The 21,047-nt window shown below is 37.3% G+C and overlaps 1 protein-coding gene across 1 annotated transcript in view; it reads right to left on the reverse strand.

The window, feature by feature from the left end:
• Positions 1–1,407: 1,407 nt before the first annotated feature.
• BAIAP2L1 (BAR/IMD domain containing adaptor protein 2 like 1) overlaps positions 1,408–21,047 on the reverse strand; it is a gene marked incomplete at its 5' end in the record, with an annotated part of 46,051 nt that continues 26,411 nt past the window's right edge. Inside the window, 11 exons of the mRNA XM_082311833.1 lie at positions 1,408–1,903; positions 2,434–2,474; positions 7,653–7,818; positions 8,166–8,243; positions 8,559–8,766; positions 9,981–10,131; positions 10,942–11,109; positions 11,548–11,700; positions 13,081–13,218; positions 13,551–13,622; positions 13,721–13,782. Coding sequence (XP_082167959.1) covers positions 1,828–1,903; positions 2,434–2,474; positions 7,653–7,818; positions 8,166–8,243; positions 8,559–8,766; positions 9,981–10,131; positions 10,942–11,109; positions 11,548–11,700; positions 13,081–13,218; positions 13,551–13,622; positions 13,721–13,782 — 1,313 coding nt within the window. The 3' untranslated portion in view covers positions 1,408–1,827. The remainder of the gene's footprint in view (positions 1,904–2,433; positions 2,475–7,652; positions 7,819–8,165; positions 8,244–8,558; positions 8,767–9,980; positions 10,132–10,941; positions 11,110–11,547; positions 11,701–13,080; positions 13,219–13,550; positions 13,623–13,720; positions 13,783–21,047) is intronic.

Genomic DNA, 21,047 nt, shown 5'->3' on the forward strand with positions numbered 1-21,047 from the left:
AGTTACAAAGAAGGATAAATATCTACCAGAATCCTTATGATAAAAAAAAAAAAAAGGTTTAGGGCTGTACTAGTTTAAGCACATAAGATGTTTTTGAGGAAAGTATTGCAAGTGCTGTGTTTGCTACCACTACGCTAATGGACTCTGCCTTCTGAAGGCACCAGTAGTAACAAACAGTAAGAGCCCTATTTTAATTACTCAAGGTTTTGCTTATAGGGACACACATGGCTTCCCCGGGCTGCAGTGCCAGTGTCCTAGCTGCTAGAGCTGGTATTGGTTCACAGACAACTGACTTCTGACTTCTCTACACCGAGAGGCTGTGGCACTGCCCTGAGTACAGATTTTTGCATTTCAGATTATTTAGTTCTGATACTGACTTATTGAAAGCTGATACAGTCTAGGTTGACTTGCCTCTAATATGCTTTAGAAAATGGGCTCAAGTGTAAGTAAGTTTACTTGTGAAGAGTTGGTGTTTCAAAATGGGATAATGAATATTTATGCAAGGTTCCATAGCAAATGAAGCGTCCTCAGCCTTGAACTTGAAAGCCTGCCATCACATGCTCATATACTATTTTTTGATATTAAGTAACTAAAAGACACTTTGCATGACTCGAATTTACTGTTTATAGTAGTAGAAGCAGGCACAACAAAATGAATATCCATGGGATGCTGTAGGAGGCATGTACGTATGTAAAGTTTCTACTTTAGAGTTTAGAGTAGGGATTAATCACTGGCAGTAGTCACAATACAGACTTCATACTGCAGGTGGTATTGGAGTGGTAGAGCACCCAGTGCTGATGCAGAGCGACAAGTCAGTGTCTAACATTCTAGGCTCATTTCCGAGATGATCATTACTGTAGGAAAAGTCTTTCAGACAAGCTAGCTCCATTGGATTTCGAAAACCTGAGCCTGAGGTAACAAACTGTACACCTCTGCTTGTGACTGAAGTGAAAAAGCTGTATTTCGCCTAACTCGGATACTGTACTATGCCAGCATTTATGCCATTGCTAGGCTCCTTCACCAAAAATTTTCAAGCTTAATCTGTTTTTCTTTTGTGGACGGCTGCAGTAATGGAGTGACTTCAAGGGCAGCTTTTTATATTAGCATTTGAGAAAAAAAAGTCATGGCACTGTTTTATTATGACTTTTTTTGTAAGACTAAAGTTTGACAATGTGTTTTAAAGAAAAAATTATCATTGAAGAATGTGTTGATAGTACAACATTAAAATGGGTTTATGTTAACACTTGAAAATTTGTATCTATCTGAACATCAAGCAAAGCATTACAAATTGTCTATTCTTAAAGGATAAATATTTATTTATAACCTAGAGCATCTTGAACAAAATAACATATAATCACTTTATACAGGCAATTCTCTATTCTGGAATAAGGCAGTTGTTACATTGTTCTGTTTGGGGAAAAAAAGTAATCATCTTTTCCTTATTCCGTAAGTGGCATATGCAGGCTTATATTCTAGAACTTACCATTGCAGTTTCCAAGTAACAAATGCCAAAGATTCAGATTTGTGAGCTATTAGTTACACTGGTGTACTAGAGTATCCAAACTATCTCCAGTATTTTCACAATTCCTACTACAAAAGAAGGCATACTGTAAAATCTAGCCAAAGTGCTCAAACGGTAGCCCAAAGCAATTACCTCATTAGAAAGTACAGGTTTAAAAAAAAAAAAAAAATCAGAAATCCACGCTAGTATGCTTCTATTGTACAGTAATTACATTTAAATAAGTTTTTAGAACAAGTTGAGATAGTAATTGCCATTACTGAAAATGGTGTTTATAAGGAGGAAGTACATGTGTATGGACCGTATATTCATCGAATAATCGGTGCTGATCTGTCGTTTGTTACTGTTGGTCTGAGTTTCACAGTTGCAAAAGGATTTTCTCCACTGAAAAGAAATGTACAAAGTTACTAGAAGGCTTGCTGCAATACAAAACCGTGCAGTTTCTTATTCCAAGTTGTGTGAAGACTAAGCTAGGTTTTAGATGAAAGGATTCTGTGCAACTCTGAGTTTAACTTGAAGTTTTAAAACAAGCTTACATATGAAGACTCACTTTGCAGTGATCCAAAATTTGGGAAGTTAATGCCCAGTCAGATTTGGACTTTTTTTTTTTTTTTTTTAAACAGCTCCCAGTCTTGAAAGATTTTTGTTTCTAACCCTAAAAGACATAATTTAAGTCCTGCTACCAGTCAGACTACTGGAGAAACACTTATTTTTCTGAGAAGGGCCTGTGCAATGTATTTTACTTGATGCCACTCTTGAAGAAAAATGCAACCCATTTTAGCCATAATGCCTAGGAAAGGTCACAGAGTAATTCAGGAAAAACATCCTTATTTCCCCTCATCATCAATAGAATAATATAAGCCAATATAAAAATGAACGCAACTACATTAGTGTAAAAGCTTTAAAAAACATACCTTAGAAAAGGTGGTTTTATAATGCCATTCATATCGGGTTTCTGTAAAAGAAAAAGAAGATATTGACATAGACTTAAAAAAACATGCTACAGGTGATCTCACCGTCCTGCTTAGGAAAAGAGACCCTATCACTCAAACAGGCTGAAATATTTAGCCATTTAGAGTAATTATTGTGTAGTTCAGTTGAACTGCGGAGGGGAAAATTATCTCAGAACATGAAAATTATAAAGTCAGAAAACAGTGTTCACATTATCTGTTTGGTTTTTTGGGGTGTGCGTGTGTGTGGTGTCCATCCCTCCCTCCCAGGTTTAAGAACAGTGATCACCTGAGGTCGAGCTGGGCATTTTATAGCTTAAAATAGCAAATGAAATGTCACTGGAACAGCCATCATCCAAAAGAAAAAGCACAGAACTACTTGCAGCACAAATACACCATACTGTTTCTGTAGCATAATTTATAAACTGCTGGTTGTCACAGCAAAATGCCAAAGCTACGCTTGGAGCGGATCGTACAGAGCGAACACAGTCAGTGTATCTTCATGTAATTGTAAAATCATGAAGCTAAAAAAGACAGCAGCCAGCATAATGACATATTTAAATATTAAAGGCCTGAAGTGAGGGCAGATTTCTGATCAGTGTTATGTAGAGTTTTTTTATACAACCTTCTGTGTTTAGCTACTGTTGATTTACAAAGTACAAGTTCAGGTATCTCCTGTGACTTGTGAGTAGCGGTGGCAAGAAAAGCAAGAAAACAGCTGATGGCATGCACATATTTAATATGCATTGTACGTATGGGAGCGATACAACAGGAGGAATAGTTTTGCATAGCTATTGCTAATATTTCATGATAATGAAACTGTCATGTCTAAGTGTACAATCTGAAAAGACTTGTTTTTAGAGCTACGGTTTGCACTGTACTTCTGTGACGTGCGTCCTTCTTGTGAAGTTAAGCTAACCCAAAAGATGGCGGTGTCGCTCTGTCACAGTGCTACTACAGGATGCAGCGTTCCAGGTGTGATAAAATGGAAACCTGTTGCAAAGTATTACCTTTCGCAAACCTGTTGTGCTACGTGGAAGTTTTGGCTAACAGTTAATTTCTACTTCCCCCCCCCCCCCCCCCAACTTTGAGTAATAATCATACTTAAAAATGACGTATTTCAAGCTGCAAACTAATTGCATTGCTTCTAATAGGTGTCAGATAAAGTTCAAAGTGAAAATTTGAATATACATTCTTGCATGTAGAAGCAGCAATATGCAGTCACCTTTTATGTAGCAGCTTGACTTTTACTAATCATTCAGTCTATATGACCATTTTGTTTTCAATACTTAAAATTTCACTGCTGAACAAAGGCCTGTGAGCCTTTCTTTTTCAGGTGCACCATCTACTGTGCCAGTAGTTCCTAGCTACCACAGTCACGATACCATGGTGCAGGTGAAGAAACCTCCAGTTATTCAGGACCTTCTTCAGCAGGGTTCTTAAGCATGTGCTTGACTTGTGATTCCAATGAAATTGCTTGTGTACATCAGTCATAAATAGAATTGGACCTTAGAATTAGGCCTAATTAGCCCTTAAAATTCATTAGAATTTAATGAATGCCTGAATTACATGCTGCTTCTTACTGAACACCAACCCTTATCAAAGCTCCATCGACTACTAAGTCTTTTTTAGTTGATATTGTTCTGCATCGTACTGTCCTACCTAACCCAGCATGAACGATTTAACTTGCAAGAACCATTCCTCATCTCTCCTCCTTGAAATCCTCAGCTATTTTTTCTGTGTATTCTGAAACAAAAATAAGATGCCTCAATGAATCGTGTCCTGCTTCTGCATAAAGGACACTGTAAGCATACTGTTTTACATGTATGTAAATTGTAAATGTATGTATGTAAATTCTGTACAAACCAGCCTGGTATAACGATGAGCTTATTTCCAAAGCTTTATGGTGGTGTGGGGGCTGGTGACTTGCACAGCAGTGGGAAAGACAAGGAAGCTCTGCAACTTTCCAAAAGAATGAAAGTAAATAGTGACTTTGGAGCAGAACACTTGGGTTCAAGTGCAGCGACTCTCCTCTGCAGTTCTCTTCCTTATTTTGTATGGTAACAGGTAAGAAGAATCATGGGGTCACAGTGAAAAGGTAGCTGCTATGAGTTACGGGGTACCTCAACAAGAGTAGTCATTATTTTATACTCCAAAATTCCTTTTTTTATCTTGCTCTCCCTGTGGAAATTTAGAATCTCAGAAAAGATTTATTTGTTTTCCACTCTTAAGAGGCTATTAGCCCATTCTGGCCTCCAAGGAGAATATACTGTTCTAATTACAATTCTGTCCTAGTCTGTCAGCTAAATGATCTGCCATTCCTCTTGGTTTTTCAGTTCGACAAGAAATGTTAGTCCACAAGCCTCACGTTTATTCCTAACCCCCCTGCAGTAATGCCACAGAACAAACAAAGCAACCCTTACGGTGACTCCTCGAGAACCGACTGAGGACAGTTAGCCATACTAAAGGCGCCAGCACCGTACAGTGATACTGAGACAATTTAACGGACTCAGGAATTGTAAAGCTCTATAGTAAGTCACCTTTCACTTGTCACAGGGCAAAGACCTCGCTGTACTGCTTGCTGGGCAGCTTCCACAGGCTGATACATCTTTTAACTATTGCGAACATTTGAAGGACGTGATGATCCCCTAGGTCTCAACAGCTAGCCAGGGAGTAACTGAACCAGTGTCTAAATCTGACATCACAGAATTGTGAAGGCTCATTGCGTCTTTATCCCAAAATGAAAACCACAAGTGTGTCAAAATATAGATGCTTTTCTTCATAATCATTTTAGAAGTTCCCAGTTATTTGATTTGAAAGTGACTGAACACGGAAATTTAGATCTTATTTCTTGATATTCATTTCATGCATTGGAAAAGCTTTATTCCTCATAGAAAAACATTGTCCTAGAAACATGATGTCACTGCACAAATTATAGACTTCCTATGCAACAAGGTTCATTACTGATAAATAAAACCACCTACTTGAATGTGGATTCAAATATGCTATATTCAAATATATAGATGCTAATATTAGACTGTTCTGACCAAAAAAAAGCTAATCTTTTAATAGGAATATTTAGATTAAAAAAAAAAAAAAATCCCAAACCATTACTAGTCTAATCTAAATGGGATAAGATCTCTAACGGAGAGGAGAGCTTCACAACTCCCTGTGAAGCAACTTCCATCCTTTTCGTCATGAAAGACTCTTGGCTCTGCTTCTAGCTCTTCATGCATGTTCAGGATCACAGATTCTCTGTCATGGGAAGCACTAGCCTTTTTTCCCCTCCCTGCCAGAGAAAAGATACTTTGTTGTTTCAGTTTCTGCATCTGCAAGAGAGACTTTGGCAGTAGTTAGTAGAAGTGTCTCTGTGTTGTATCTATAGCTGCTCTTCTGAAATAGCTGGAGAGTGGCTTTACAAAGCCAAGTACAGCTGGAGGGAACATTTCTGCAAGGCCTGTACAGCCGAACCTCCAGCAGTCTTCCACATTTCTTACATTTGTACAGTTGAGGTGACCTGTTCTTCTTTTAAGACCTAGATTAAAGTCTATGATGTGGTTACAAAAGTGATTTCTTTGAAGACGCACTATTTACTCAAGAAAGAAAAGGAATATAATTTCGTTTCCTTTCCTCCCATTTGTTAAAATTCTCTCTTTCTCCATGCTTTCGAAATGTGGATAAGAGTTTTAAATTCAGATGTTACTGACAATTGATGTAATTTGTGTCATGCCTGTGTCCTTCCAGTTGTAGTTTCTTCTACAGTTCTAGAGTGAGGTATTGGAAATTAGTTATATTTTTGTTATTATTAAGCAAATGTTTCTATTTTCACTTATTTAAACACAGTTCATTCTCTTTGCTTGTCAATATAACAAAGACCTGTTAGCCCCCTCCAATGCCTAATACCTCTAAGTAAAAAATGCTGTAGATATATGCGACATCCTAATAGCAGGCTTAAATGAGACCAAAGAAGCCGCCCCTCCTTCTAAGATGCCCATTGTTTCCTGATGCCTTCCCATTTTACAGGAGTACCGTTATAAATATTCTGTCATCCTTTGAACTTAATTGGACTCTCTCACCATTAATCAAAATGCAATGCAACAAACTTCCAGTTTCTGCTTTTTAAGTTTTTTTTTAGTTAATTTTACTTCCATAAAGTGGACATTTACAAAGGCCACTTCAACTTCTACTGTATGATTCAACAGACTACTTAGAAAGCAAAGACATCTGTGAGAAGGACAACCCAAAATTTGTTTAGATGTTATATTGATAAAATATTTTAGTCATACCGATAAATAATAAAATGTGATTTTTTTTAGCTACTGGCAGCCAAGTATAGGATTCTTGACTTCTGAGAAGTTTGCTGTGGTACCTCCTAATGGAACCTTGCATCTTATTCTACTACAGTCTCTCAATTTTAGCAGTGACAACTATATTTAATAAACATATATAAAAATCACAGAAGGTTTTTTGCCATCAAAATGTGATCTCTGCTTCAAGAGGCTTTTTGAAGAAAGTCTCAAGAACATTTATCACCATTAGGTACACATCAGCAAAATATTTATTTAAACAAGCAGCAAGAAAAAGACAAGTAAGTGCTTAATTTGATTAGATTAGTCTTCATTTTGAATCATTGTTTGAATGCAGACTTAATAGCAGAAATACTGAGCTTTACATAGCATTATCTATTAATAAAAATGTGTTTCTACTCAGCTGTGGTTTTGCTGAATATAGATGTTAGTTAATACATATATCCCTCAGCAACATCCACAAAACCAACACTGACTTTCATGGGGTTGCGTAAAGCATTCCTGAATACAGAGTTTATGCTGTTTTAAATCCCCTGTCCCTCTATAGCTCTAAAATCACTTAAGATGATGGATTTGTACTACTTTCTGTGAGAATTTCACGTTTCATATATTTCTTTCCCCAGGTTTGCTATGCAGAGTAAGTCTAGTACTCTTAGTTATATCCCTGAACAGTTCTTCTCCCTTCCTATTACTACAGATGGATTGAAATGCCAAAAACGTGCGATACTCCTGAGGAGAGCTACGTCGAAGGGCTGCTGAAGCCAAGTACAAGTAGCTAAGGTAGAATATTCCAGGGCCTCATGTAAGAGCTCAGCTAAGTACGTCAACACAAGTAAGCAGGGCAGTGTATTTGGATTCATGGTATCGATTACTTACCGGACCTGTATTTTCTGGTCTGTCAGTTGGTGTTTTAACCGTCGTACCTTTGGAAGACTCCATTCTTTTATCTGTTTGCAAAGACCCCAGATAGTCTGGCGGTGGGAGGACAACATCACCTTTTTCCACAAGATTTACAGAACTAATACTTCGGATTGGTGCAGGACTGCAAGACAGAACCCAACAAATAACATTTTCAGTTCCCATAACACATCTCTCACTTACCTTTCGCCCCAGGAAAGCACAAAAGCGCACGGGCTGAAAGTTAATGCAGGCGTACAATCCCATTGAAGTCAGTGGGACTCTACATTAAAGTTGGGGTGAAGCTAGTTCTTGGGTCTTTGTGTGACCGTTAAAACATGTTAATGTACTCAAGGCATCATACTACAGACTGTTAGAAAGTATTTACTGTATATGGTACTGAACAACAACAAACATGAGCAGAAAGATAACATTTTTAATAAATGTTAGAGAAGATGTGGGCATTTCTGCAAGTCCCACCCAAAACCTTACCTTGGCACTGGGACAAATGCTTTTTCTTCCGCTGGTTCTTCTAGCGGTCTAGTGTATGATGACGGAAACCATCCTTTTCTGTAATGGGAAAAATTTTTCTATTTCATATTCCATAAAATTGGAAAGATATTTCAAAAGACAACAGTGGACAAAACGGTAGACTCAATGAACTGAGACTTCACTTTCAAAGACCCGATTTCTGATGATACCAAATTAGTGCACAAAATCTCCGTAAAATAAGTGCAGTCATTTACCTTACAGAAAGACTCCCAAGTCCCCAGTCATGACAGCCAGCAAAAAAGGTGGAAAGGATTTACTAATGTCTGCTAACAAAATCTGATGAGCCACCTTTTTCCTTCATGTTCAAACTGGGTAATATATTGATTATCTTACACTTTAGTTGCGTCATGTTCCCCATAAAGCCAGCCATCCTTTTCTTCAGCTACAAGAAGTGTGATGATATCCCCCTGTGCAAAGCTAAGCAACGTCTTGTTACTTCCAGCAGTATGTGGGAAGATTGTCTTTACTTTTTGCCTTTTCATTATATTTAGTCCCGTGGCAACAGAAGTTGAACGCGATAAACTGGCATCATCTGAATTCTCTGTCAAAAAGAGAAAAACAAAGCAAAAAAAAAAAAAAAAAAAAGGCAAAATTAGCCACACACTGACAAAATTAAATACAATTAGGAGTCTGACAGGGAAAAAAAAGTAGATAAAGGAATATTCAAGTGCAAATCAAGTTGTGAGACTTTGTACTGCTCTGGTTGCCACTTAGACACCTCTCAATTATCTGCCAATGTTTCTTAGCACCATGAAGTTCTTAATTAGCATGTGCATTTATATACACACCACACCCCCCCAAAGCTGAACCAACAGACTTAAAAAGTTGTGTAAGTTTTAACTTGCTACTTCTTTCCTCTTTTGGGATGAAAAATGCTAAACGTTCACAGCCGTAAAAGACCTTTGAAAATTTTCCATTCTAAAAAAATGTAACTGTGTTTAAAGTGCAAGATTTCATTTTCAAATGTGCCTAGCACTCAACTTCAGCTGAATCGATGAGAGTTGCAGCTGCTTGGCACTTTGCAGACACTAGATGTTCACCAGAGGACAACACAAAGGAGGCCTCAAAATTGTATGTTACTTGACCAGTACAATATATTGTAAATGCATTTTTAAGGACAAAATGCTGGAATTGCTATTATCACACTGAAGAGTTCTGCATTTCTTATGTTGTGTTCTAGGCTTAGTTCTTTCCCTTCCTTCTCTATAGCAGAGAAAGTAAAAAAAAAAAAAAAAAAAAAAAAAAAATCAACGTACTAGAAACTTAGAAAACAGATCTTAATAGGATTTCACATTTCAGGAAAGAACTACAAGACAGTGCTCATTTTGTCCCATGTGCATTCTTCCTTAACTGCTACGTGCCCTTAAAGGAAACCAAAGCAAGACTGTAATAGTAGTTTATTTGTGTACACTGAAGTAATCACTCAGATGTATCTTGTTCAAAATTATAGAATGTATTTTTCTGATAAGATTGGAAGTCTTAAGAACAGTTAAGCTGGGTTAATCAGGGACACAGAAAGTGCTTAAAATAGGATCTACCTATCTTGACCTGCATTTTACTGCAAACAGTTCTTCTCTTCTTATAACACATATTTCTCCTGTTAGGTAACTTAGATAAATACTTTGTAAAGACCATTTTCTACTCCTCTATGTCCTGGAATTCACATCATCGTAGTAGTCAAGAAGTCCTAAGGTAATTTCAAACACTATAGTGTGTCATTTACACTTACATAGTTTGCAACAAAGTGACACTTACCTGCTGAATTATTTAGTTTTTCAGAAGATGTCTTTGGAACCGTTGCAGGATTGTTAAACATATCAACTAGCGGACTAGTGTACGCCCTACCTGTAGGAGCAGGGGGCACCTTTGATGCATTGTCATGATGAGGATAAAAATCATTTCCAATCTAGAGTCACAAAAACAACAGTATCACAATACTGAGGAGTCGGTGACAACTTAGTTGCAACATTAAATTCTAGAAAGCAATGCTTAAATATTCCCAAATGACACAAATTTAGACCCGTCAGAAAGCCCTCATGTTCCTGTGAAATTGCTGATAGAATACCTTCTAAGAGGCTTCTGTCCTTGATAAACGTTTGTTAGTGGGAATGCTACGATAGCCTTTTTTTCCCCACAAGCAGCACAGTTACACCTAGATTATCTCCAGAGGTTTGTTGTTGTTGTTGTTGTTTTGTTTTGTTTTTTGGTTGTTTTTTTTTTGTTGTTGTTTTTTTTACAAATTTACTAATATCATTTAGAAATTCAACAACTAATGGTAACACAACATACAAAGAGGTAGAATTTAGAATTTAACCTGTACTCTGATACGTCAATAAGAATCATGGAGGAAAGAAGAAAAGAAAATAGAAAATAACATTTTATTACACGTAATTACTACTACTTACAGATAAGAACGTAGGAAGTGGAATGGTTAGAACAAAAGCAGTCTGAGGCTGGGCTCTGCAGGAAAAGTCCTAGGCACCCAACTGAAAACTGAGCCGTGTTTGGATATGTGCTTGTACCTACTCTGCTGTGTATTTTTCTAGTAGCAGAGCTTCAGCTTAATGATTTTGCTTTCATACCCAGCCCCAGTATATTCCAACTGGGGTACATCATAGACTTGATCTCAAATGCTTAGGTACAAAAGAAGGTACTAGCAAAGCCACTCTTCTCCCATTTAAGCAAGAGACCCTTTAACCCTCAAAGAACAACATACCGTGGTGTTCCTCTCTATCATTGGTGAAGGCTGTGGAGTTCCCGATATCGGAGTGGAACCAGGTGTCCTGATTTCGTCTATCATCATTCTGACTTTTTCAGGCACTTTGGTGGCATCGCTACAGATTTCCTGCCACCCAGGCAGCTTGGATTTTAGGAAGTCCGCACACTGCATCCAGGTTTAAAAGGTACTTGTCAAAGATACACGTTTTCATAAAATTGCACAGATCTACTTTTTAATTTTCATTATACCAAAAATGATAACACCAGCAAAATGGAAGTCTTTTCAAAGATTTTTGTAAGTAATACCTCTTTGAAACAAATAAAATGTTGTAGAAAGAGACTGTCCTTTTTCAGGGTCAGATACTGGAAATACCTGATCAGTCCATAAATTTTTTTTGTAATATATGATTTTTAAAAAGTCACAGTAACCCTTTATTGTTGCTACAATACATTTAAGAGAATATTGCATTGTAAACATTTTCTATGAACCCAGCACAACACTTGTCTGGCACTACCGTGTTCCTCCGTGCAATTTATGGCAGTCTGATCTCCTATATGATTAGATTTCAGGAGTTTCATTTCTGTTTACACTCATGCCACTGACCTGAATGTGATAGAAATGCATGTGCTGGGTAAAGCTGCAGTGCTTGTCAACCAGAAAACAGAATCTTCTTTTTTCTTCAAGGAGAGCTTCTCTGCAGCCTTCTGCAATAAATCTCTGAATATCACTCTGTCGAGAGCTCACGGTTTCCAAATACTAAGGAAAAAAGAAAAAAAAATGACATACAGTGTCTGAGTTTTATTTGATACTACATCCAATTACTGAGGCAAACTCCAAAAGCCTTAGAAAAAGTTTTTGGAAAGGTGGGGTGGGGTAGCCTGGCTCTACTCGCAAATCTCTCTTTGTTCACGCACACACCCAACTTCCCTCATCTCATCAGGTAAACGTACATTCTTATTACAGGGAATCGAGCATCTATTTACGGGGAGGGGGGGAGTGAAGCAAAACAAGAAACAGTCTTTTAGCCTCTAAATAAAATACGGCAGTAAAAAAGAATATGCCATCAAAGCAGCAACTGTGCTGAGCAATTTTAAGGCCACAGGTGTTCCAATTAGACTAATTACCTTAATCTGCTCCATAGCAGTTACGTTTACTCTCACAAAGCTATGATGAATCTCTACTTCATTTCAGAGAGGGGAAAATGAGTTACTAAAAAGACTAAACTATATTTGTCTGAGGTTATGAGGATTCATGGCTAAACTGTGATTAAATGCCAATCTTTGAATTCTCAGTCCAATACCTTAAAAAGAAAAAGTTATGAATGCAGGTTAAAAGATAGATAGTAAGAAACAGGAGCTAGTACTATTTATGTTTACTGTACCGTGTTATAAACAAAGCTTTCTTTGAAAAGAAAATTAAAATAGAAAAATATGGAGGAAAAAAACATATAAGCTAGCACAAAATAAAAGTATTGTGCAGATAAAAATATCAATGCCAAGTATTTTCCGAGATACATGACAACCAGAATATGGCTTACTACCTGAAATAGAGTTTCTCTTCATTGCCTTGCCATTTCTTATTTTGCCTCAAGATGGCAATGCTGGTTTAAGATCAGTAGGAGAGGTAATAATAAGTGATAACAGAAGTCGGCATTTGCCTACTTTGGGAAATTAATTTATAGCAAATTAGTACTGAATTTGCGTAGCGTAGCTGACTCCCTGTGTAAACCTCTGCATAAAGGTGTAGTTACAGAGGTGCTTTAAAAAAAAAAATTAAATCAAGTAGTGGTCAAGGGATAAACCTAGAAACTGAAGCAGAAAAGTCTCTGAATATGTAGAGCAGAGCAGTCCAGAGCTTAATTTCAACTGGAATATATACTCTAGGAGTGCCTTTAACATAAACCAATGTCGAGGAACCAAAAATGCATGTTCTTTGAAACTGCAGAGTTTAACTGTTGCCAAACAACTTACAGAGGAGTTATGTCTATTAACTAATAACATTGCATATATAAAAATTGTGGTCAGCTTCAGAAGTCAAGTTTTAAAACAGACTCAGATGTGACCTGTGATAGCTCAACATTTTCTGTTAACCAGTTCGCATACAACGAAAGAAACAAATAACTTGAGAGACACTGACCTCCATTTCTTTGTGCTCATATTTCATTACATTTCGTGCTCCTTGGCTTTTCCTTCTGATTTTTTTCAGCTCAGCCTGAGACTTCTCTAAGGAATCTAATTTGCTTCTGTGTTCAGTTTGGTACCTCTTTAAAGTTGCCTGCAAGCAAAGCATTTAAAACATCTCATAATGCACTCAGCAGTGTAACTGGGTAAGTGACTAAAAAGCATTACCAAAATCTATGGGATATCACTAATACACATCAAATGAGTTAGGCAATTGCCTTTCTCAATTTTAGTTTAAAAATACTATTAAGTCATGCACTGGTTCCCTTTTAACTCAAAATACGTATGAAAATTTTTGCCATGTTTATGTATCTACAGCTCAGTTCTAACATATTGATTAATTAACTGTTCAGGAACAATTTCTGAAACATTCTTTGACTAGCAATACATCACTAAAATATGACTTTTAGAATTGAATGTACTTACATTCATATATTTTACATCCAGGTCTGTTTTCTTCTCCAGTTCAGATATAATTTCTTTATGAAATGTTTTGAACTTTAAAAGCAAATGAATGAAGGGTTATTAAAAATTGGCAAGAATCATTTATACTTTCAAAAGGAAAATAAATTAAAAGAAGAAATTGTTTAACTTACACTCTCCTCTAGACTGTCATTAAGTTTCTTGTGCGTTCTTGAAATTTCTATGAGAACTTGGCCTGTTGATAAACATACAACCATATTTGTTTCTTTCATAGAGTTGTGAAGTTAGTTAACAAAGAGCAGTAATAAAATATATTTAACTAATATATTTATTAACTGGAATATATTTAAGAGGGATAGGAAATTTCTTGCTGTTGCTCATCAAACCGTTTAAGTAACAAACTGGATCTGGCCACAGACAAACCAAGAAGCTCATAAGTGACAGAAGAATAATTAATCATGCATTGTTATGCAAAAGGGACATGGAGTGCCAGACAAAATAAATACTTCCTTCTCTCCAGAATAGCTCATATTGATTTAGTAACTGCCTCTTTTCTTGCCAAGTCAGAGAACAGCACACAAGAACTGGAGCTAGCTGTTGCTATCCAGATAGCTGCTATCCATTTTTCAGTCTGAAAAGTAAACTTTAGTTTATTAACTAACTGCACCTTCAGAATTAACAAAGTAACCTTTCACATTCATTCACAGCACTCCTGCTACACCAGATCTGATACATATGCTGATTAATTTCCCATGCTGTTTTATCAGCGATTACAGCCTGACTGCACGGCATTAACTAACAGCCAAGCAGCAGCAGATTTCTCAGCATCCTCTCCACAGATTCTAAATATGCCCATTGTGCTCTGCTCTCGTGCAGCACAAAGTTACACAGCTTACTCTTAACTGTGAGCAGTTAAAAGCTGGACTGTTTCATTTAGTTTTAGGAGGGTATAGAGGAAAAACACCTCAAGCCTTTGGGTGTGGTTCTGTGTGCAAACCAATGTAAACTGTGCCTGCCGCGGTCCTGCCCTGTATGCAGACAGCCACATCATCCTGCTCTGGATACAGACGGCCACATCATCCCCGCTCCCTTGTTCGCGCTGGCACTGACACACTGCGTGTGTGCCAGTCTTGTCTGGGAGATTGCAACATACTGCTGAGAAGAGTAGTTGGAAGTGTCCTGAAGTGCCCAGTTTGACTTCACCCACAGTAGACCCATAGAAGTTACCAGGGCTCAACCAGGAGCCTTTACAAAGAACTGAAAGTGCCGGGGCCACGAGCAGATTCCCGAACTGTGTCACACCCGAAAGTCTTTGACTGGAGATGTGTTTTACTGTCGTTCCATTTCCATGGCAAGAACGGCAGGTTCAGTTCCCCTGCCGGTCCCCTGGCATGCCTCCTCCGGTAATCAATCTATTCCTCAGTCAACCTTGTGGTTATCCCACTGGGAAGTATTTGCCATACAGGTGCTTGCAGTATTAAACCTGCAGTAGTGCTGTCCTAATGTACAGGCAGGCCTTACAAAGCTACACACAGTTCTGTAATTCTGATTACATGCCACTGGCATGGGACTGCTCTGTCTCTCCCCTCCTATTTGTTATCTTAGGCAATTGCCAGTTTCCTTTTTTCAAAGGAGAAAAAAAAAAAGGATGCATTAACTGTTCAGCACGCTGCTTTACAGATCTTGTTTTCTACCATCCATATTCTTTGAGAACCCCTCCGGAGTTAGTCAGCAAAGACTTATCATCCTTTAATGCTTCAGATCCTTCAGGTGCACACAAAAGCTCCCAAAAGGTGCAGGTAATGGAAAAGTTTGGCTACATACATTGAATGACAGAGCTATTCGTGAGATCCTTCTCATCATCTCCTTTCTCAACACGCCCAGCCATCAAAACCTGTCTCGCCATAGTGCACGGTAGTGATTTGGTATCCTTCCCATATAACACAGATGCATTCCCATAGTGCCTGCATATGTATTATCACCTTTCTCCCTTCTTATCTGTCATTCTCAAGTTACGACATCTCAAAATTTTAGTTTCTTTGAAATGAGAACCATATCTCCTGTCCTGTGAAGCAGTATGACACAGCAGATCTTTAACTAAATAATGTAAAATGTGGGTCTGCATTACTGTTTATGGGGAAACAGGAGGCGGTTCAGGAAGAACAACATGCGTCTCTCCTGACCTTTCAGGAATCCCTCTTCACGCCCCAATCCCCACCTCTACCTCTCTTTGCACAACAGACTACAGGAGACTGGGAAGAAGGAATCGGAATACAATGAGAACAGTCAACCCCTTGATTAGCAAGAAAAAGGAATTCGCACTCAGGATGGTAGATGGGAGACGCAGAGGGGTGCTGTTTTTTTTTTATATATATATTTTTTCTTTTTCCCCCGAGTCCTTCTGTACAGCCTACAGAGTGCTATGCTTTTTTTGTTCGTGTTTAAAGTTGCTGGTGACTACAAAAATATAAATACTATGAGAAGTGAGAGGTGCTATAGTAATTAGTTGCTCATATGCAATAGAAAAGTAAATACAATGTAGTTACATAAACACTTGAAGTAACGGACATGAGTAAGCCACCTTGTTATTTTAAGGCTGTAGAAGTGAATGCACTTTAGCCCCTAGTGTTCCTGTTTCACTGAACTCAACTGAAAAGACACATTTTGGACTGTAACGGCCTTTTAAAATTAGAAGAGTTTTGTAAACACTTATCTGCAACTTAAAAAGGAAAACAAGTGTTAAATCAAGAAAAAAATCAAGAAATACAAATAAAATTACAAAGTTTGTTTGGTTTTAAATATGCAGACTAGAGAGCTATTTGGGAAGTCAGAGAAATTCAGGGTGAGTGTTGAAATGGCCCTCAAAATAATTGCCCTTACAGATTTTTGTTCTTTTTAAATTGAACTTATTCTCCCTCTTTGTAAAAAGTACGTTCTGAGAATCTGCTGCCAAAGCAGCACACTTAGCTAATACTTGGCAACGCTAACGCGGCCAACCCTAGCGTTCCAAGTACTGACAGACATCCAACAACGTCGGGTATTGACTCGGCTCTCGCATCGCTCTTTCACACTCCCTTCCTCTGGCCTGCCCTGCCACCACAGTGTAAACGCTCAATAAAACAACCCATTCACCTGGTGCGTCAAGAATGGAAAACCTGACGCTCCGAGGTTGTTATTTTTGTCTCACACAGCACTTGAACTGACTGCAGCCTTCAAGTCTTTCGGCTTCGAACGCTTGGTTAGAAACAGGTTTTTTTCATCTTTATTACAAAGAATACTGCCAAAACATGTCCTGAAATGAAGAGAACTTTAAAAACTACACTTCCTTCCAAATGGTATGTGCTGGATTATTTTAGGAGTTTATTTTATTTGTACACATCAGTGACTGTATCTCTAATTGCATTTTCTTTTTCTCTCTGCTGAAGACTCCCTGTATGCCATGCATCAGGCAAAAGCCATTTTATGCTGGAATCCCCTTACTGCCACCGGTAATCCACAGGCACTGTATGTACTGGCTCACCCATTTAATTTCCTCTTTCATGTTTTGAATCAACATTTTGAAAAGAACCTATAGTAAGCACACTCTGACCTATCAAGATTTAAATTATAGTTTAAATTATAGGTCAGATTCTGCACTTCAACTAAATAGAGAACATTTTACAGTGAACACATACCATGTTTTTTAATTGCCATTTTAAGATAATGGCTTAGCCACATTTTGATGGCCTTCCCAAATAAGATTTATACAAGGAGACAAGTTTTTGTAGAAGACTAATTCAGGAAAGGCAAAACAACCCCTAGCCTACATGTAACAGTGTCCAAGTGGGATGGAAATTGAACAACTTCAATATAATATTTTGATTATAATTACAATGGGGAATTATAGAATAGCTCTAATAAAGACAATGGGTTACTCTGGATTAATACCAGCAAAACCTAGAGCAGACTCTAGTGCTCAGTAATTATTCATGTTGTAAAAAGGTACAGAAAACTACTTAAGGTGAAGACAAACATGTATTTCTCACATCAACTAAAAATATTTTGCTATGTATTAAAGCTGCTCATGATCAGGTTTTATATATGAGAGCTCGTAATACACAATAACCAAACACTAACCTTGTCATCATTTATTGGCAAACCCCAAACCTATCGGACATAACGACATGACCAGAGTGCATGATAACAGCCCACTGAAGTCCAATTTGTGGCAGCCATACTGTAAACTTGAACCACTTTTAGGCATCATATTATGCAATGCATTAATAAACCAAAACCACCAGGCTTGATGATAAATGTACCTACTAAAATACTTGCCTTTCAAAGATACTTTTTTGTGCTTTCCATTCCTCCACACCCTGAACGTGAAATCTTTGTGACTAAAAGAGCAGAGGTACATTAAATATTCCCACATTGTTTTAGAAAACAAAATGTAGTTGTAAATGTTTATAGATACTTGTTCTGTTATTTTGCTATTACCTTATAAGTGCACTACAGGGAAGAGAAGAAACACGCTCTTTCAGATAGGGATTTTGGGGGAAACATCTCAAATGCCTTAAAGAACTTAAAAATAAAACAAACTTTTCTCATGTATGGTTCTTGAAACCATGCTGCGTAGTACAGCTATAAACTGGAATATGACCATGAACAGTAATGCCAAGTTCCATGGTAAATTTATTTTAGTTTCAAATAGGTTCAGCGCACAGGTAGAAAGATCTTTTAAGCTGAAACTTCAGGAATTTGTGGAATATTTTTAGGCTTAACCAAGGCTGTTGGTTGTATCTGTATTTTCTATTGAGAAAATAAGACAGACTAGAATTTCATTAATACTGTTGGTTTTGTTAATTCCCCCCCCCCCCCCCCCCCCAATCACTAAATCAAAACGTGTAACCATTATTTCGGCATACACAGCACCCCATGAGCAAGAAGACACCCTTAAAGGACTGTCTTCACAGTAGATGAAAAACAAGGAAAGCAATTGCTAACAGAAATACTCATTGTAAGGCCAGCATTCAGAACTTCTGCAGCAGTTACACTTCAATCTCACTGTTTGCACGGGGTGATTGTACTGGTTATTTATCTTTTTAGCTTATGTTGACTGTTCTTACAAGTAGAAGACTAGAAGAATTAGTTCAAGTTAGAAACAAAAATGGAGCTCCATCAAAAGAGTTCTGTCATAGAAACACATATTAACAGCTACCAACAAAATCACTTGAACTTTTAAAATACTAAATAGCTATATTAGAAACAATAAAAGTATTAATTGCATCACCTTACTTGAAATATACTTCAATTTTGTTTTATTTAGAAGAGGTTGCTCTTCAAAAATTTCAAGTGTCTTAATAGAGAGACTTTCTTAGATGCCTGGGAACGGACGAAGTCCTTAATTATATCACTCATTTATCTCCTGTTGTGTTTGCATTCAGGGCAGGCCTAGTAACTTCATGTCCTAGAGATGAAACTACATAATTATTTACATTAAACAAGAGAATGAAAGGCTGAGTCAAAGCTGCACATGGAGACAATATAGTTCAAGTTGATTATTAGATGCCACTTCTGTCAAGATGCTGTCTTTCTTCCAAGTTACTCTTTGCCCAGAAGAAAGGCATTTATGACAAGGGAAAGTTAGAAATAAGTCCTTTGAAGCCAGTAGCCCCCGAAAGGTAGTAAAATAGAAAGTTTCAAAGGAATACAGCATAACAAATAAATATGACTGAACAAAACATCTGTTAAGCCTCATATGTGTTAAATTTATCAATCTGTCATAGAAAGGATTTATTGCAGAAGGATTTAATTGTGCAACAGATGCTTTAAAGAAGGCAAAAAGCCTTAATGGAATTCAATGCGAAAGAACAAAACCAAAGAAGGACAAAGTAATGTAAAACTTCGAGCTCTAACAGTACTTTGCTTCTGGTACACTTTGTCCAAAACGCTCTAAAAAGAACCCCCGCAATCTGTAGAATTAATACTAATATGCACATAAATCTATAGGACTAGGTCAAGTCTGCCTTTCCTTACTGCATGAACGAACATGAAATAGGAAGCAAGGAGTAAATCTCTCTCTAGTTCATTTTATAAAATGGCATTGACACATGACCATTCAATGCCATTTTATGAAGGTGACTGCAGAAGGTGAAGAATTTAAAAAAAAAAAAAAAGGGGAAATAAAACCTACAATAGAGAAAAGGGGAAGAGATTTCAGAGTATAACAAAGTATTTTAAGCCCACTGCACATGCTGGATGTAGTGCCCTGAAGCAGCACCTCCAAATAGATAGCGTTGTTTTGCTAAAACAGCAAATAAATAAATAAAATCTGTAAATAAAACAAAAATGGAAGCAAAGAGAACTTCATATTCTAAATGGCATTCTCCGATCAATTTTTATTTTAAAATATGCGGAGATCTCACTAAGGCTGTGAGCAACAGATATGTTTCTGTGATATAACAAGCAAATAAGTTAGTTAATTTAAAACAGATTAAACACGGGTTGAAGGAAATGAAAAAAACCTCCACGACACAATGGCTGAAATCTGTGTATTCATGTATTAGTCCAGTAAAATAAAGTCCAAAAGTGATACTGATTATGAACCATGAGGAATGAAGCTGAACATTATGATACTATTAGACATGTAAAAATAAAATTTAAAGTACTATACAGTTAAAGATATATAAAGATATTAAAATGTAGTCCTGTTAACAGCATGTGTTGTCAAAGTTGTTTACATTATGCTCCCACACAAAATAAACTGCAGCAATTATTCACTTAACATACAAATAGTCTCACGCTTTCAGCTCCCCTTTAACTATGCAAGCATTTTATATGAAGTAGCTTTCAAAGCATCATTTCTCATCTAAAGTTAGGTCACAATATTTCAAGTAATTATCTGAAACTGATTTAATGCTCAGAGTTAAGAAGTTTCAGTTTCTCCGTAGCTCAGTTTTATCACTGTTTTTTCACAAGTTCCATTACTTCTAAATATTTTAAATCTTTTTAGGTATCTTACAGTCTCATTGGTACAGAAGAGAGTCTTCCAAAGTTCTTAAGACCCTGGAAGATGCCTAAGTTTTACGTATCTTGCCTCCATGTCCAGACGAAAGCAGTAAGCAATAAATAGGATTGTACAAGTCACTGTTGCTAATTTTGCGAGCTGGGCACCTATGGCGTTAGGTGGTGATGAACTCTTAGTGCTCTACTTTCTCCTTCTCATAGGGCTTCACTGCCTGTGTTTCTCCTACGGCTCCCTAGTGAAAAAATATATTCTAGCCCATGCACAGAGTTTTCATGTATGTTTGACCACAGTCAAAACCTCACCTGCCTGAAGTTAAAAATCAAGTGGGGGGGTAGGGGGAATGTAAAAAAAAAAATTAATTACTATGGCCTCTGTTTTTATCCAGTCAAATAATTTCTTTCCAGCTACATCACAGCCAACATACTTTAACAGGAGTCCACAGCTCTTTTAATCAGCAGAGACTACTTTCTAGGTACAACATACTTTCTTCTGTT

Source organism: Platalea leucorodia, assembly GCF_965183815.1.
Source record: "Platalea leucorodia genome assembly, chromosome: 5".
In the NCBI taxonomy this organism is placed as follows: Eukaryota; Metazoa; Chordata; class Aves; order Pelecaniformes; family Threskiornithidae; genus Platalea; species Platalea leucorodia.